At 52.2% G+C, this 18,060-nt stretch overlaps 1 protein-coding gene across 1 annotated transcript; it reads right to left on the bottom strand.

Moving 5' to 3' along the window:
- Window positions 1-718: 718 nt before the first annotated feature.
- Fgfrl1 (fibroblast growth factor receptor like 1) lies at window positions 719-12,034 on the bottom strand. The gene is given in 8 exon segments (XM_052735792.1): window positions 719-910; window positions 912-1,261; window positions 1,502-1,855; window positions 1,934-2,218; window positions 2,328-2,408; window positions 3,524-3,796; window positions 11,295-11,537; window positions 11,900-12,034. Coding segments are annotated over 7 exon segments (1,503 nt in total). The 5' UTR covers window positions 11,374-11,537; window positions 11,900-12,034; the 3' UTR covers window positions 719-829.
- Window positions 12,035-18,060: the final 6,026 nt, after the last annotated feature.

Here is an 18,060-nt window from a genome sequence, read left to right as displayed (position 1 = left end):
CACACACACACACACACACACCAGTAAATATATGTAAGTAGACACAAATAGAGCACAAGTGTGTGCTCACTGGCAAATACACACAGGCCAACCCCAGGTAAAAACACCAGAATGAAAAAAAAGAGGCACTTTCTTGTTTAACAAAATAAATTAAATATACGAGGCTTCAGCCCAAACTCTATATAAAATTACAGAGGCCAGGCAGCCATGGACAGTGAAGATACCCAATGTAACCACAAGGTCAGGCAGGTCCTAGGCCCTAGGGCAGGCCAGAGTTCCTGTGTCCCAGCCATCCTTACAACATTATTAATATTATTTTACTTCTTAAATATAAATATTGAGGCCCTTCTCTCTAGCAAGGGGAGGGTGGCTCAAACCTCCAGGCATGGTCACACTGCTCACCCCACCTAGGTTGCTAGTAGACTCCTAGACACCCAGCATACACAGAGGCAAAAGTAGCCACCAAGGCCAGGCAGGGACACAGGTGGTCAGAGGTGGGGGAGTGGCCATGACCACTAAGACTTGAGGGAGATTCCTTCAACTAGCCATCACTACATGTCACTGCAAAGTCACACAACAAATCCTCCTGAAGGCTTCTCAGGTTGTGTGTGCACATGAGCACACATTTGCATTTGTAAATGTTTGTTTGTGGGTTTGGCTGTCTGGATGTGTGTTCATCTGGCAGTACATACATCTATATGGCCAAATATGTGAGTGCCTACCACAGGGCCCTAGGATATTCTTCCTCCATTGCTTTCAATCCTCCCAACCTGTTGTCTTGGCCCCCATATGCCTACCTCAGGGCACAGTGCTTGGAGATTTGCTGCATTTAGCACTGATAGTGGACATGCTGGTGCTGGTGAACCTTGCCCTCCACATGAGAGTGTGTGTGTGCATGTGTGTGTGTGCGTGTGTGTGTGCACATCTGTGTACAGCTTGGGGTACAGCTTGGGGCCAGCGGTTGAGCCAGAGGCCAGGATGTGCTGGGGGGGCATGGTGGATCCATGCTCCTCACACAGGCCCACAGCTAACGAGGACAGGTCTTTGTCCCCACTGCGGTCTCGGGATGCCCCTGGGGGACGATGCCCAGGCACAGGGAGCGTAGATGCAGGGGCACATGGCTTCTTCTTGGCCTGGCAAAGCCAGAGCAGCACAGTGCCAAGAATGAAGACAGCACCAGCCGGGATACCGATCACCACAGGCCATGGCAGGCTTGTGGTCGAGGATGAAGGAGCCACAGGAGGCCCTGGAGGTTTGGGGTCTGCAAGAGAGATCAAGGAAAAGAGTAGGGAAGGGAATGTCAGTACACTAATGAAACAACCACCCCAAGTGTGAACAACATGGATAGCACACCTGGACTCCCCATGAGGCAAGGAAGACCCACAAGAAAGGGAAAAGGATAGGGAGCCCCCACCTGGAGTTGGACATTGGAGACCCCCAGGACAGCCCAAACCAATGGTAGGGACTGAGAGTGAGCAGGGGGTGGGCAGCCCGTACCCACCTGGTAATACAGTGAGGAAGGCACTACGAAAACTGTAGCCCATGGTGTTTGCACCCAGGCAGATATACATGCCAGCATCATCCTGGCGGGCCCGAGAGATGAGCAGCTTGTTGAGGTAGGAGCCATCAGGCCGTGACCACACGTCACCCGTGGGCAATACCACAAACTTCTGGCCACCCACATCAATAGTGGAGTTGTGGCGACCCTCAGAGCCGTACTCCACCCGCTTTAGCCACTGGATCACAGGTTTCACATCACTGCGAACCTTGCACTGGAAGGATGTTGTCCCACCAAAGTCCACTGTTGTATTCACAGGGTGTGTCCCTGTGAGCACAGGCTTGGAGCGGGTCCGCTCTATGGCAGGGACAAACAACATGTCAGTAGAGTTCTAGGCACCACAGGCCCCTGTCCTACCCCAGACCCGCCACTCACGGATTACATCCACTTTGTAGGTGGCATTGATGGCACCGGCCCGGTTGGAGACACGGCATGTGTACTTGCCACTGTCTTCAGGCCTCAGGTTCTTCAAGCTCAGCGTCCACTTCTTCTTCCTATGCTCACTGGCCTCTGGCCGTGCCAAGGTCTGGTCATCCTTCATCCACATGATGTCTGGCCGTGGGTGCCCACTGGCCACACACTTGAGCCGCACAGAGCTACCTACAGGCCGTGCAATCACTCGGCGCCTCATCTTGGAGGGCTGCGTGAAGCGAGGCCGTGCTGTGGGGCAGGGCAGCATCAAGGTCAGTGGGAAAGGATATGTGAGGATGCCAGGAGGATGGTCACTGCCCTATTCCAAGCACAAAGATTCTCCCTACCCCATACATACCCCACTGCTGGCTGGCTGGGTCCTCCTGGCCCCCAGAAGAACCACCTGGTCCAGGGCTCTCCTTCCCTGGATTGACATCATCTGTAGAGAAACATGTCATAAGGAGGCCAGGTGAGGGGGACAAGGGAGCCACTAACCAGTACCCAGCATGGCCTGGTTGAGACAGCCCTAGAACCCAAGCAAAGGCCATGGACACACCCACATGTCAGGATTCAGGGACAGCTGGGCAGTGGCTGCCTGCCAGCCCCCTCCCTGGGTGCAGGTGACCCTGACAGGCATGGTGGGACTGGAGAGCCACCCCCACCCTGGCTCCGGGGGGTCTACAAGGCCTGGGAGGAGGGGGTCAGGCCCAGCCAGCAGCTGCAGTAACCCTAGCCCACATCAAGGGGCCGAATGCTTGGTGCAGAGACATGGCTTACATACCGCCTGGTCATCATCCTCTTTGAAAGGATGGGGGTAGGGAGGGTGGACAGCCGCAATATTCCCATTCCAAACCCTGAGAAGGCCTTGGGGCCTGTACTGGGCAGTGATGAGGGGGGCAGGGTGTGATAAGGAATGTCCCCTTGCTGCCCTATGACAGCCGCCTCTTCCACCCAATTCGAGACCAAGGACCAGGCCGTCCCAGGCCACTACCTTAGACCTCCACTGCAAAGAGAGTCATCCTGGCCCAGGGCCCCACACTACAGAGCCCAGCAAAGAAGGTGGGCCATGCCTGCTACCAATGTATGGAGGGTGTGTCACCAAAGACACCTGCCCATTCCCTGCCGACTGGGCACCAGGGACAGAAGAGAACAGAGACCATTCACTTCTTGCGGCCCCTCTGAACTCTGAAATCTGAGCCTCAGAGTTATGGCTGCCAAGGCTTGCCCTGCCAAGTCCTCACCCCACTCCACCCTACCCCACCCAGCAGCTCTTCTGTGGAACCACTGCCTGAGTCCCCACATACACTCCCCACACTCTATCCATTTCTACCTCCTATAAGGAAAGGCCTAAGGCTGGCCTAGTGACAGGGGGCCTAGGCTGCCCTAGGGCCCAGGCTGGGAATGGGGACAGGACCTCCTGGATCCTGTCTATGTCTAGGTGGATTTGGTGCTGTCTGAACAAACAGGGTGGAAGAATCCAGGTGTACCTGCTGTACACCTTATGCCCAATCAATACTGGCCCCACCATAACCTCTGACTCACGAACCAACTGACCCATAATGATGAGAGTGTAGTTGACGCTGAGGCTGCCAAAGCCGTTGGTGGCCTTGCACACATAAACACCCGCATCCTCGGGCTCCACCTCCTTCACCTTCAGCCCCTGGGGCAGCACACGGAAGCGACTCCAGCCACTGTGGATTGTGCGGCCATCTTTGGTCCACATGGTCAATGGTGGTGGGTCCCCCTCCACCGGGCACTGTAGCCGAACAGTGCGGCCTAGGCGGGCCACCTGCCGTGGGACCACCTTGTCTGCCATTCTTGGGGGTCCTGCAGGAGTTAAAGGGCTTGGTTGGGGAAACACATGAGGGGAGCAAAGGTTTGACACCAGTGCTGGGAACCCAACCTGGACCCCACTAAGGAAGTCTGTTTGGTATGGCAGAGTAGGCCCCAAACATGAGCCCTACTTCCCAACCACAGTAGTCATGTCCAACACATCCCATTGTGTCAGTCCCAAGCACCTTGCTGTGCATCACCATGGCAGGCAGCCTCCCTGAGAAGTTAGATGGAGAGGCCAGAGGGGTGAGGACACAGCCTAAGTCAATAACACTTAAAAATTCAAACCAAGAAAACAGAGCCATCCCTTTGTCTCACCAGAGAGAACTACATGTTCCCTGGTCAGAAAGGAGGGGACCACATGAACAGGACGGCAGGATGGCTTTTGGCTAGTCTTTTCCTGCACACACAGCCTCATAGGATATCTTACATTCTTGCTGCACATAGTGCAAGGGACAGCCACCTTACACCTGTTTCAGATAGAAATGGGTCAGCAGGAGCAACCACCCAGGATAAATAGCTAGGTGTGCACCTGCCAGCACTCACTGCCATATATGCCCATCAATGAGGGACAGATGTGCATGCACCCACCTATGAACTGGTTGTCCTACTTGTGTGCTCTGTATCTGAGTTCATGGACAGAATCTGCTCTGGGCTGTCAGCCAGCCCCAGGAGCCCTGGCCTGCCAAGTGACTGGACCTCACAGGTACACAATCCCAAGACCATGGGATCAGAGGAAAAGTGTCCAGAGGGTCAGAGCTTAGGAGCTGCCTGAGATACACAAGGTGAGCAAGGGCTGGGCACCGGTACTTGGTACCTTAGCTGGATTCCATTCAGGGAACCTGCTTCATAAAGAAGAACCCACTGGGTCCTGTCCATGTGGGTGACAGCCCCTAGGTCATACCTGGGAGGTAGTCTGGCCTTAAGAGATAGCCCCCCAACAGGATGTTCACAGGAGTGTCCCATAGCAGAGGCTCAAGTTCCACAAGTCAAGACCACCATCCCAGAAAAGGCCAATTCCTGGAACCCACAACTTTAGCCATCAGAAACATACTCCCAACCTCACCAACCCACACCAAGAATCCTTTTCCTCAGCCCCAGCCATCAAGTTATCTCTGGATTGGAGTGCAGGGACAGGAGTGTGACTGGGTGTAGCAGGCAGAAAGTGACCACCTAGCTGGGAGGATGAGTACAGAGTACACAAAGCCTGCAGGTATCAAAAAGGTTAGGGCTGAAGGAAAAGTGCTCTCATGAGGGAGGGTGAGCTGGTGGGAACTGCATCAGAGACTGTCCCAGGGTCACCTCTGAATAAAGAGAGGCATCCATAGTCCCCTAGCCCACCCACATGTCACATCTCTAATCTGTTAGTGAGAGGCATCTACCCAGCACATCAACCAGTTCTATTGAGGATGGTCCTGGGAAGAGAAAGCAAGGTCAGCTGAGCACAATGGTGACAATGGGAAGTCTCTGCAATCTCGGTGTGATGCTGCACAGGGCCTGGGGGCACATGAGCTTTTTATAATCAGCTGGTACTTCCTCAGCGTGCAATTACCCTAGCTATGCGGCTACCTTCAGCCCAGGTGTGCTTCTGTGGGTGTTTTCAGACTCCCAGAGGCTGCTTTCCAACTTCCTATGGTACATCTACCTCTTAGGGCCCACCCTGAAGTACTAAGGTAGGCTCTAAGGAGGCAGAAGAATAGTCAGCCCAAGGGGAGGGGGCCAGATCTCCCAGTGAAACTCCAAGATATCATTCCTGCTCAATGAGGCAAAGAGCTATGGACGAATAGGTCCTGTCACACTTCTGCTTATATCCACACTGCACAAACCCTTTCCCATTTTTCTGAGACCCTCTTCTCCAAGACCCATCTCCCCTTATACTCAGTTCCTCTCATCCCTGCCCTAGGCCTGAAGCTGCTACCAACTGAGATCTCAACATCAGCCCTCTTCCTCACCTTTCTTCATGGCTCCCTCTGGAAAGGGAAAGAGCAGAGATGGGAAAAGGGTTGTCAGCCCACCCCTCCCTTAATCTGTTCTGTCCATAGACACCTAAGGAAGCAGGGCAATGCAAGTATTATTGTCTCAAGGTTCTCCTCCTGCATCCAGCTGACAGTGTTAGAGGCTCCTGGGACCTCAGCACATGGGCCTCCTGAGATCCCCTCCCTATACCTTCATAGGTCCCAGCCCCATTCCCAAGCAAACTCTGCCCACCATCTGTCACTGTCTGAAATCTCACCATTCACAGTGCCTCCCACACTTCAGGTCAATGAGAAACTGGTCAAAGCCCTGCCTAGCCTCATGGTCCCAATCAACCTGGTATCTGGTGCCTCCCAGACAGACTCATATATGCAAGCATATACACATACATTCAGTTGCCTAGAGGTGTTTGGAGGCATACCTGGGGAATGCCCAATGGCCAGACTAATCTATCACCCTACACCACATAGGAAGGTCTCCAGAGAAAACTAGCCTCACTATGCCTACAGGAAGTACTACCCCTCCTGGCCTCAGACAGAGGGAGTGAAGACTAGAAGAGGGGGCACTCAGAGGCAGGAGCCCTGCCATGACCACTGCTGAGGGATAGGGCTTAAGTGATCACCAGATGGCCGGAAGCTTGGTCCTTGGGGCCTGCCTGCACATACTGCTGGAGGAGCCAGCCTTATCCTAAAGCAAACAGTACCCTGCTAGCCCTGCCCCCACCTGGGTTTCACTATACCCCACTGTGGGGTTGGGCCTCTAGGCTTGTTACCGAGACCCACATAAGGACCCTGTCCTCAGCAGAAAGTCCAGTCCCTAGAATTCTGGGAATTTGGGCCATGATATAGCCACCTTGGATCTACATTTAACTCAGGAAACACAGTCCCCTTTGTTCTACCTGGACAGCCATCCACCCTACTAAGTCAGTGAGGAAACTAAGGACTTGAAGCTCAACTGCAATGGGGGCATCACCTCCCCAAACTCTGCCTTAGGACTGCTACAGGTAGTGTAGCTTTTTCTATGACTGGTATGGCACACCCCCACCAAGGCACTGCCCTGGCCCCTGGCTATGAGGACATATATCCCAATACAGCTGGAGATTCAGGGCAGGGACAGGTAAGAAATCCAGAGACAGTCCTCTAGGGCCAGCACATACTAGGAGGCCAAAGCCCAGGAAATAGTAGAGATGTCCCTCATGAAAAAGAGCACAGGTGACAGTCACAAAGTCCAGCTGCCCATTAGGTGTTCAGGGCCAGGTTCTGTCTCGTCTTGAGGTCAAGATCCTTGAAGATATATAACTGCATGGAGACACACACATACATACACACACACACACACACAAACCATGCATGTACATTCATGGCCAGTAACACACAGGCCCAGTGTTGTGAGAGGAGTAAGGCTTAGCAAAAAACTGAGGGCACCCAAGGGCCAGACCCATAGGCTCTGCAGTAAGATTGGCAAGACCCAGGTAGGTGGCTATCCTAGAAACCAGGCCACCTAGGCACCCCAAAAAGACATCACGTTCCAGCAAGCTAGTTAGTGGAGCTAGTTTGCCTGTTGCCCAGCACTGGCAATTAGGTCAGCCAGCAGGATGTGGGGAGGGGTTCTCTGGGGGCACTGCCTGGTCCCCTGGGTCTGCACCTCTTTCTGGAATACCTCAGTTGCCACATCTGTACATTGCTAGTTCCTAGACACTCTCTGACCCACCAAGACCACATATAGTAGCATGGGTATCATTAGTTAAGGTCACCACCCTATAGGAACCACACACACAACATCCATAGAAGGTGAATGCCTCAGGATTCACTAAGGGGGACTCACCTAGACACCCAGCCCCTGACCCTCTTCTTACAAACATTAGTTTGGTGGGCAATAGTCTAGCTTCAAGTCAGGGCAACCAGAGGGCTCCCATCCCTAAACAAGGCCTGACTCTGATCCTGGAAGCCCCTGATACCTCAAAAACTGTCAATAAGTCTATTTCCGGAACCCAAAGCTCCTGAGGCAGAGGTCAAGTGTTAAGGCAACGTGCTACCTAGCCCCTACAAAGACTGAAGGGTTGTTGGGACGGCCTAAACCAAATAGTCCAGGCAAACCCATCCAAAACCCACAGCACTGCTGACAAAGGGATTTCTTCAGGTCAGAACTGAGGGTGTTGAGAGGTCCCCAGGGGTCCCAGTTGCCTGCAGCAATATGTGGTACAGAGCCTTAGCCCAAATCACACTGCTACCATCAGAAGCTAAATAGTGGGCTTCCATGAGTATGGGTGCAGCTCAGCAGAAGGCTCTGGCCTTGTAGCCCTGGACTGTCATCAAGGGCTGGAACCTTCCCCTGCTGTCCAGCCCCACACCTGAGTCAGAACAGCAGCTGGCTCGCTTCCCACCCACTGCTGAAGGCACCAGCAAATAGCTTTCCAGGCCCTTGGCAGCCCATAGAAATCTCTCAGGAAATAAACTCCTGGTGGAAAGAGGGGTTGTACTTCCTGCTCAGGGGGAAGCTCTTTCTTTTAACAGCTGCCCAATGGCATACACCTTCTGTCTACTTCTCTTAGGCCTATCTAGCCCACACTCCCAATGAGCCTACTCTGTCTGTACCCCAGCCTGAGGTTCTAGACCCCACCCCACCCCACTCCCAGCAACCCCCTGATCTCCCCCTTGAGATATAGGCAGGAGTACTGGTCAGAAGAGCAGGTAGCAGGCAGAGGGGAGTGTCAATGAAGTATGGGAACAAGGGCTTAGACGCACCTTAACCCCTATGTATTCTGGAGTCACCACATTAAGACAAAACGAGAGAGAAGAGGCCACCATGGGCCAAGCATCCGGCCCAAGCTATACAGAGGGCAAGTGGCCAGTAGGGGGAGCAGGGCTGTTGGGCCACAGCCAACTGCCCCCGGCACTACCAGCAAAGACTGAGCCAAGGCCAGGAAAGCCAGAGACTAGAGGCCTCTGCTAGGGAAAAACCAACATTTCCCTAGTAGGGGCCACAGTACAGGGCAGGCGGAGTGAAAGGCAACTCTGAGAGCCCAGAGGCCCATTGATCCTGCACAAAGGATAAAGGAGCCTGTGGTTGGTATTTCCAGGCCTAGCTAAAGGCGACTTTGTTCACAGCTCCCTCCCCACCCCCAGGGGGACAGTGATTTATTTTCCCTTCCAGGAATAGGCCCCCAGATGTGAATGGGAGGCTGGCCCACATCCCTACCTCACAGGGGCTAGGCCTGGCTCCCGAACATCCACCTCACTCCAGCCACACTCTGATCAGCCACAGTCTGTGAAAAATAGAGGCCTCCTACAGCCTGGTTAAAAGTCAGGGTCAGCCTCCACACAAATGGCCAGTCATCATCTCCTAAGCATCACATATCCTTCTTCTCCACACCACAGTGCTCTAGGCAAATTGCTGAGACTATGCTGTCCCTGCTGCATTGGACAGCTGTGGCAGGCACTCTAACTGTTGATCAAGGCCCAGCTCACTCCAAACACAAGGCTGGGTCCAAAAGACAGGAGAGAAGCCTGTGCTGGCTGCTCAGAGACTAATCCTGGAGCCATCCTTATAAAAGCTCAGAGGTGGCATTTCTCAGAAGGCCCTACACTGCAGACTCATCTTTGAGAATGGTATTCTGTTCTGAAACTTACATTCTCACTGTGAGAAATACAACAGAGTAAACCAAAACTTATCTTTCTCCAAGTTTGGGGGGAAATATCTTAAGGCAAACTGACCAACGTTGTGAAACTTTGGGCAAAGGGGAACTTTTAAAATATGATCTGAATCTAGAGATGTACGGATTCCAATAACTGTGACACCCCAGGGAAATGAATTTCAAAACAGCCCAAACTCTACATGCAGTTCTCTGGCCCAACTTAAGATCAAAATTGGGTCTACTCACGGAAGAACCACTAGAGAAGGAATGCATTTGGAATAACTTTGCCCCTCCAGTCCAGATTGTGCCTGAAGGAAGAAGTCAGCATAATTCAGGAAACACCATTCTTCCACTCCAACCACAGGGCCCTTGCCCTTGGAAGGCAGTTCTTTCCAACTCCCTAGTGCTGGCCAGAGGCCTCACTAGCACAGCCAGGGCTAGATATAAGGCTCAGTCCAAAGGCTGTCGCCAAGGGAGACAAAGGCAGAAGTGGTGGCCCCTCTAGGGCCATCAGCAAAAAGGTAGGGTGCTGCTTGCTCACGGTCACCCATCAATCAGCCTTAAGGTCCCATCCAGTGATCATGGCAGAGCAGAGGCCCTCAGAGTCTCCCTGGCTGAGCAGCCAAAGAAGAGGCAGGTGCAGGGATGGGAGTTATCCAAACAGATAAAAGAGCAATCAAAGACTGGACCACCGGTTGGGGGTGAAGAGACAACTCACTCAGCATGGCCCAAGCGCCTACATGCCCAAGACACTGTCCAGCCCAGCTGTGCCTGGACAGCCCCCACCCTCCAGCCTGCCAGTCCCCATGCAGAAGGGGGGGTTATAGTGGCATAAGGCCCACCTGGGCCGCCGCCTACGGCCCAACACCAAACGTGGCCATATAAGGCCAGGTTGGGCTCAGTGCGCCCGCGCTGGTGGCGGGGGGAGGAGATGCGAAGCCTCAGAGGACTGGTGGACAGAGCAAGGACAATCCTGAATGGTCAACACACCCAAAGGGCCCGCCTGGCCATGAGTCCTGCCTAACCATAGGGGAGGCCAGCACCATGCCCCGTGACACTGGAACACGGTGGGCAAAAATCCACAGGCATGTATCACTCATCAGTTATGGATGCCCTTTGCCAGGGCTGGGTCTAGGGCAGAGCTCTCCACAGGACATCAGATGGGTGAGGCTGTATCCAAGCTGTAGTGTGGTATATGCTGCAACAAAGTGGTGTGTGGCCCTGAGGTCTAATATCTTCAAGTGTCTTCCTCAGAGACCAACCCTCACTGTTCAGTGATGCCCTGTGCTCTGGGGGCCCCCTTCCCCAGAGCCTCTACACTACGCTACCTGTAATAGACAAGCAAGCCAAGGGTCCAGAGCTGGGTCAGCTGAGGGCTGGATCAGGGAGAGCTCCAATCACCAAAATGTCACCAACATTCTCTATATTCAGCTAGCCACCATGTGAGTCTCTAAAGGTTCCCAGGGACCTAATCAGGTTTTCTGTGGCCACTGAGTCTACTCCCCAAGAGTCTATGGGGTGACCACCTGCCCTCCACCTTAAAGTATGTGTATGCAAGATTGTGTGCATATCCTGAAGGGGACCTAGGTAAGATCACACTTGGCCAACAAGTTAAGTTATTCTGGGGCCCTTTAGGTGAGGTGTCAACCAAGGAGGGTGAGTTGGGGGGTACCAGAGTGTGAGCCATGTAACCCCATGAGTTGAGCTGGAGGCATGTGAAGCCGGTAGGACTTCGGGTTAAGGATCAGGAGTGGGGGCCCGCTGCGATGGGGCCGACAAGGAGGGGCGGAGTGTGCCAGGAGGGCACTGTGGCAGGGTTCAGGGCTGGCGGGAAAGGGGCGGCGCTGCTGAGGCCAGAGCGCCAGACTGGGCGCCAGGACTCACCTCGCGCCGCCTCAGCCGACGGGAGGACCCCCAGTAGCAACGGCGGCAGCAGTAGCAGCAGCGCCAGGGTCCGCGTCATCTCGCCGGTCGAACCTGGAGTAGGGACGCGGTCACTGGGAGCTGGAGTGGACGCCGCTCAGGGCTCAGGGCTCAAGCAAGCAAGACCCAGGTCGCGGCCGCAGAGCCAGGGTCCAGCCCCCCTCGGCGCTGAGCTCCAGGCAAAGGAAGCGCGGCGCGTAGACGCTGAGCGTATCAAAGGCAGACAAAGGGTTTACACTAATTACCAGCCGCCCCCGCCGCCCCCTCTCCAAACACCGTCTGGATTCCTGGCGCTTGTAACTCCGGCCCTGCCCGCGGGACACACAACACCGAGCGGCCCCGCAGATAATCGCCTGCGCCATTAGCGGACAAATTTGCGCTGGGGGGCCCACGTGGGGCGCGGGCGGGGGCGGGGCGCGGGGCAGGGCCGCGGGCTCCACAGGAGAAGCTTCGGCGCGAGCCCGGCCCCCAGTCCGCACAGTGATCGCGGCCCTGCCCTTCGCGCCCCGCACTCCGACCCACTCCAGCCCTCCCTCCAGGGGTCGCGAACCTACGGTCCGGCTCACCTCGACAGGGATCGGCGCGCGGTGCGCGGCAGGCAGCAGGGTCAGGGCCGGGCCCGCGAGAAGAGCGCCGCGGTCATCGCTGCCCCGGGCGCCGCATCCCGCCCCCCGCGCCCCCGGGCCCGGCCTGGGCGGGGCGGCGCTACCTGGGCGCTGGCGGGTGGGGCCGGGCTGGGGCGCGGGGCGCGCTGTCCACGCGGATAAACGGCGGGGCTAGGCGCGGGCCGGGGCGAGGGGCGGCAGGGCGAGGGGCCCGGGGCGCCGCGCCGCGAGGCGTCCTTCCCTGCGGGGCTTTGTCAACTCTCCCGGAGCGAGCGCGGAGCAGCTGTGAGCTCCGCCCCGCACAACTTCCGGCCAATCTGCGAGTCCAGTCCTCCCTGTGCCCCGCCCCTCCCCGAAACTTTGCTCCAATCCGCGCGCGTGCCAGCCAGGCTCGCAGCTTAACCCTCGCAGTACTTCTGCCCTTCACACCAGCGGCTCCCTGGAGCGCGCCTAGTCTGCCTGGCCTCACCCGGTCCCTGTGTGCTCTGGGAACGCGCCGCCTCGCTAGCCTCGAGACCAGCTGATGGCCGCGGAGCCTACTCCATACCCTCACCAGCAGGCTGTACTCTGAGTTCCCCTGGCTCCTAGAGCTGGCCGCTACTGCCCTGGCTCTAGCCTAGTAGCCCAGGAGGAAGAGAAGTGGTCAGCCCAAAACACTACTAGGCTTGAAATCTGCGACCCTTGGAGCTTTTGTGAGTAGAGAAGGTCGCTGGGCTGCTCTGGTTTGAGGTAGAGGCAGGTCTCCACTGCTGAAGTCCAAAGAGACCCTGACTTGAGCATCTAGCTTTCTTTACCTAGTGACCTTAGGAGGGCAGATAGGGTCCTGTGGCTTCTCTGCACCTCACTTGCTTTTTGATGGTATTCACAAGACGTGGATAAGTCAATACACCCTTTTGTCTTTGCTACTTGGCAGGTGTGTTGCTGCCCCATCAAACAGTCAGAAAAGACTGGTGAGTTATCCATGATCACATGGGGTAAGACAAACCATCTGGTTCCCAGGCCTCACCAGCTCTCTCCAGTAGCAGCTCTCTGACCAACCACACCACAGCTTCCTGCCTACCCTCACTCACCAGAGCCAAAATTCATCAAAACATGGGTCACTCAATACAAAACCCATAATCCTTTTTGAGGCGTTAGACGTCTGGGAGTTAGCTACCCAACAGGTCCCAGGAGCACTCCATTCCCAAGAGATCACCCCTATGCTCTGCTCTCAAGGACCCTGATCCAAACAGCCTCTCTGAGCTAAGAAGTCCCCCTCTTCTAGGAAGCCTTCCAGAAAAAAAAAAAAAAAAATGAAACCGAGGAATCCCTTAGTGTCGCTAGCTCTAAACTCTGTTTCTGGGCCTGGTGGGCAAGTGGAAGTGAGCCTATCATGGCTCCTGTGCCCCTCTGCTCCCTGCATGAAGGCCCAGGGACCCATCTAGTAGTCATCTCACCTCCAAAACTTTGTCTCGGAAGCAGCCCACAGGACGTTCAATGGGCTACCAGAGGACTTGGCCTGGCACTCATGTCACAGACAACATTCAAAACAGATGGATAGAGTGGTCCTGGCTCTTCTGAGTAGGCCCTAGCTCCACAGAAAGTTTTGTGAGGAGATGCCATTGAAGCATGAAGAGCTCCAACAGGTGTGTTGCTGCCAAGGGCAGGTGTGTGTCAAGGTGGCTCTGAAGTGTGGGGAGGTTAAAAGCAGGAGGTGAGCCCAAGGGGCAGGAAAAAATGGGCAGTGGGGAGGAGTTTCGGAAGGTACAGAGACCACAGGTGGGTGAGGCTTGTTCAAAGAAGTAGGTGTCAGGGCAGGTGTGCCAGGAACCCTTTGCCTCCCTCCTGGTTCCTGGCCACCACAGGGCCCTAATTCCCTAGTCACCGCCTCCAGCCAGAATCCTCCAGTCCCCCTTCACCCTCACTGTTCCCTGATGGGGAGACCGCTCCCCTGCACCTGTTCCAGGTGGCCTGCCCAGACTCTGTCTTACCCCTGCCCGGCACAAGAACACGCTGCCACCTGGCGGAGGTGACGGGTCCAGCAGCTCCCGAGGGAACTTAACCAACCCCGCCCCGCCACGTCCTGCTGGAGCCCACAGTGTGCCCATTCCTGCTGTCCGGAAACCGCAGCGCAGCTCTGGAACCTGGCTCGCCTCGCCTCGCCTCACTGCGTTTGGAACCCGAAACCGGAGTTTGGGATATTGAATGCAAGCCCTGCCCCCTTTAAAAGTGAAACCTAGGCGGTTGGCTATTATGTATCCAGTAGGCAATCCCAGTCGGTACCATCACCGGTTTGAGTTTGTTTGTCGCATCTGCCGGCACAGGTAAGTCCCTGCAGTCCCCAGTTCTCTTTCTGTGATCCTCATTCTCTGAGCCTTGGTAAGACCAGGCTCAGTGATGGCCTAGCAGTGTGGCTGAATAAGGCACACAGTCTAATGCGAGGATGGCCTCTTATCAGCTGCAGAGACTGAAAAGTACACATGCCCCCCCAAAAAGATCTGCAGAGAACTGAGATGTAGTAAGGATCAGATTTGCACTTTCACCTGAAACAGTAACAGTGACAAATAAATATGAAAGCCACTGAAGACATAGTAGCAAAGACAGACAGCACCTTTTGGAAAATGGCTGCCAACTGCTGTCCTTATCACGCCCAGGCAGAGCCCAGATGAGATGCAGATAGAAGGCAAGAAGACAAAATACACAGAGCTCCAGAGACTTCAGAGAACCCCACCCAGCACAAAGGCCTCCGGAGAGGGCAAGGAAGGCATGGGAGGGAAATACCAGGAGAACAGGAGCGACTTGAGGTCAGTCAGATACAGTGTCCACCACCCAAGTTGGACCTCAAAGCTCAAGTGGCAGTAGCTAGAATATAAAAAGGAGCCTGCCTCAGTTGAAGTGGGGGAGAATCACTCAGACCAAGGAGTTTTGCCCCCTCCTGATGTGTGAAAACAAGACCCAGAGGATCTCCCAGCTTCCAAGTAACCCAGTCACATCACAGAAGCATGCGCAGAAATAGAAATACTCAGCATAATTCCAGATGTCCTATAAAAACATGAAAAGAAATGTAAAGTTGTAACTCAGATAGGGAAGGTGGGCAGTCACTCAAAATTGATCAGAAGCAACAGGTAGCAGAGTTAGAAAGTAGAAACATCACATTCTGTGACTATTTCTGTATTTTAGATGCTGCAAGAAGCCAGGAGTGGTCAGTTATCTCAGCACTTAGGAGACTGAGGAAGGAGCATGAGTCCTAGGCCAGCCTGGACTACAGAGTGAGAGTGTGTGTGGAGGATGGGAGGAGTGCTACAGGGAAGATTGAGATGTTACAATAATGGGGGTGGGGTTTGCAGCTGCATATCCAATTTCTAGGTATGAAATTAAGTGCCCAGAATTAAGATGATGGATAATTGCAAAAGTAAGGGTAAGAAACCCATCAAGCTAGTGTTCTTTGCCAGCAAAATGCCTTTAAAAGAAAAGGCTAAATTAAGAATATGGAGCTGAAAGAATTTGTGGCCAGCAGATCTGTTCTAAAGAAGTTGAAGATGAAGACACACAAGTTGTGTGTCTTCTTTAGGAGAGACAGGGATCACAGTAGTACTGCATGAGTAAATCAATATAAGTAATGCTTGTCTTATTTAATTCTCTTTAAAAGGTAACTATTTAAAGGTAGGCATAGTAGCATATTTCTGTAATCCCAACATTCTGTAGGCTGAAGTAGTAGGATCATAAGTTTGAGGCTAACCTGGGGTATATAATAAAACCCTGTTTCAAAAAGAATAGAAAAGACAACTGTTTACAGTAAGAAATAACAATGCATTTAAGAGCTTAAATAAAAAAAGATTATTTTATTTTTGTTTTTGAGACAGGGTCTTAATTTGTAGTTCTGGCTGGCCTGGAACTCACCAAAGAAACCAGGCTGGCCTCAAACTCAGAGATCTGCCTGCCTGCCTGCCTGCCTGTCTGCCTCTACCTCCCAAGTACTGGGATTGAAGGTATTCACCACCACACCCCACTTACATGAAAGTTTAAAATATATAATCACAACAGCACAAACTCTGAAAAGAAAAATGGAAATATAATGTTGTAATTTTCTGCTTATGAGGTAATACAATGCCATTTGAAGCTAAACTGCAACAGGCTAAAAACGCTTAACAGGGAGCAGAGCTTGACGACACCATTCTCTGTAGTTCTAGCCTAGGAGTTCAGACTGGGTCCCAGGTAATATAGAAAGACTATCTAAAAAAGTAAGTTTAGTATAAATTCTCTGAAGCATCAAAAATTTCACATAATGGAGCGATACAGGAGAAAAAGGAAAAACATCATCCCAAAGAAGAAAGAGCAAATAAAAAAAACAACAGAGATGGTAGATATACACCTAGTTTTATCTATAATGACATTAAATGTAAATATTCTAAACATCTACAATAAAATGCAGAGAATGTCCAGATTGGGAAGTGGGGGAGACCTAACCATATGCTATCTAGGAAAAAAAATTCTTTAAAGACACAAATAGCCGGGCGGTGGTGGCGCACGCCTTTAATCCCAGCACTCGGGAGGCAGAGCCAGGCGGATTTCTGTGAGTTCGAGGCCAGCCTGGGCTACCAAGTGAGTCCCAGGAAAGGCGCAAAGCTACACAGAGAAACCCTGTCTCGAAAAACCAAAAAAAAAAAAAAAAAAAAAAAAAAAGACACAAATAGGTTGAAACGAAAAAGAAAAAAGAGGCCGGGTGGTGGTGGCACATGCCTTTAATCCCAGCACTTGGGAGGCAGAGGCAGGTGGATCTTTGTGAGTTCAAGGCCAGACTGGTCTACAGAGCGAGATCCAGGAAAGGTGCAAAGCTACACAGAGAAACTCTGTCTCGAAAAACCAAAGAAAAGAAAAGAAAAAGAAAAAAGATAAATCATACTAACTCTAGTCAAAAGAATCTGGACAAGTCAAAGTGGGTTGCAAAACAAAGAATATTACCAGAGGTCAGCAGGGCCATTCCATAAAAATAAATTGGCGTTTGTAAAAGTACATGAAACCCTAATAACAGACAAACATCTCTGAAGCAAAAGCTAATAGAACTAAGCAGAGGAATGGGCAAATCTACAATTACATTGAGAGACTTCAGCATTCCCAGAAGATAACTTTATGGACAACAATGTCAATTTATTTAGCATAATTAATGTTTACCACTTGGGGTCAGGGCACATGTCTCAAATATTTAAAAGGATTCAAATAATGCAGAGCATGTTCTCTGATCCCAATGGAATTATTGCAAAAATGAACAATAGAGATGGGTGTCATTCAGTGGTAGAGCACTTGCCCAGTATGCATGAGTGAAAGGGGTAGGGGGGATACTATAGGAAATTTTATAGCAATACTGATTAAAAAAGACTTTCAAATGAACAAGCTCAGCTTCTGTCTAAAGGAACAAGGAACACAGAGTAGTAGAACCCAAGGAAGCAGAAGGGAGGGATGGTAATGCCACAGAAGTTAACAGAAAAGCTGTAGAGAAAGAAGAGGAAATCAGAACTTGATTCATTGGAAAGTACAAGAAAATTGACAAAGAAAAACACAGAGGAAGGACAAAAGTTAACAGATACAAACAGCCCTGCAGGAGAAATTACAAGAATAATAGAGAATAAAAATCATCTTATGTCAGTGGATTTGACAACTCAGACAAAATAGACAGCTTTCTTAGAAGACAGAAACCACCAAAACTAACTCAAGAAAATTTTTTAAAAAGGTAACTTTAACAGCCCCGTGTCTATTAAATAATTGGAAGTTTTAATTAAAACCTTCACACATGCACATATGCATACAATATTCACACACACACACACCACAAACAAAACAAAAACCTAGGCCCAGATGGTTCCATTCTGGATGGTGATGTGGTTCTACACATACTCCTAAATGTAAGAAAGAACATTATGTCATGATCAGTAAAGGTTTCTTTCTCTACAGCTACAAAACTGGCTTTGCCTCAAAAAACCAACCACTTCAGGAAAGCCAAGGTGATGGTCACAGAGACACAGAAAAACACAAAACAGGTCAGCATTCCTTCCTGACTCTCAGAATGGACTGTTCCCAAACTAGGGATAGAAAGGAATTTCCTTGGCTTGGCAAAAGGTAACTATCAAAGTAAATTAAAATGTAAA

This window comes from Peromyscus californicus, unplaced genomic scaffold (genome assembly GCF_007827085.1).
Source record: "Peromyscus californicus insignis strain IS unplaced genomic scaffold, ASM782708v3 Scaffold_13__1_contigs__length_99412109, whole genome shotgun sequence".
In the NCBI taxonomy this organism is placed as follows: domain Eukaryota; kingdom Metazoa; phylum Chordata; class Mammalia; order Rodentia; family Cricetidae; genus Peromyscus; species Peromyscus californicus.
Note: the sequence above shows the minus strand (reverse complement) of the source record. Positions and strands in the feature narration are given on the sequence as shown.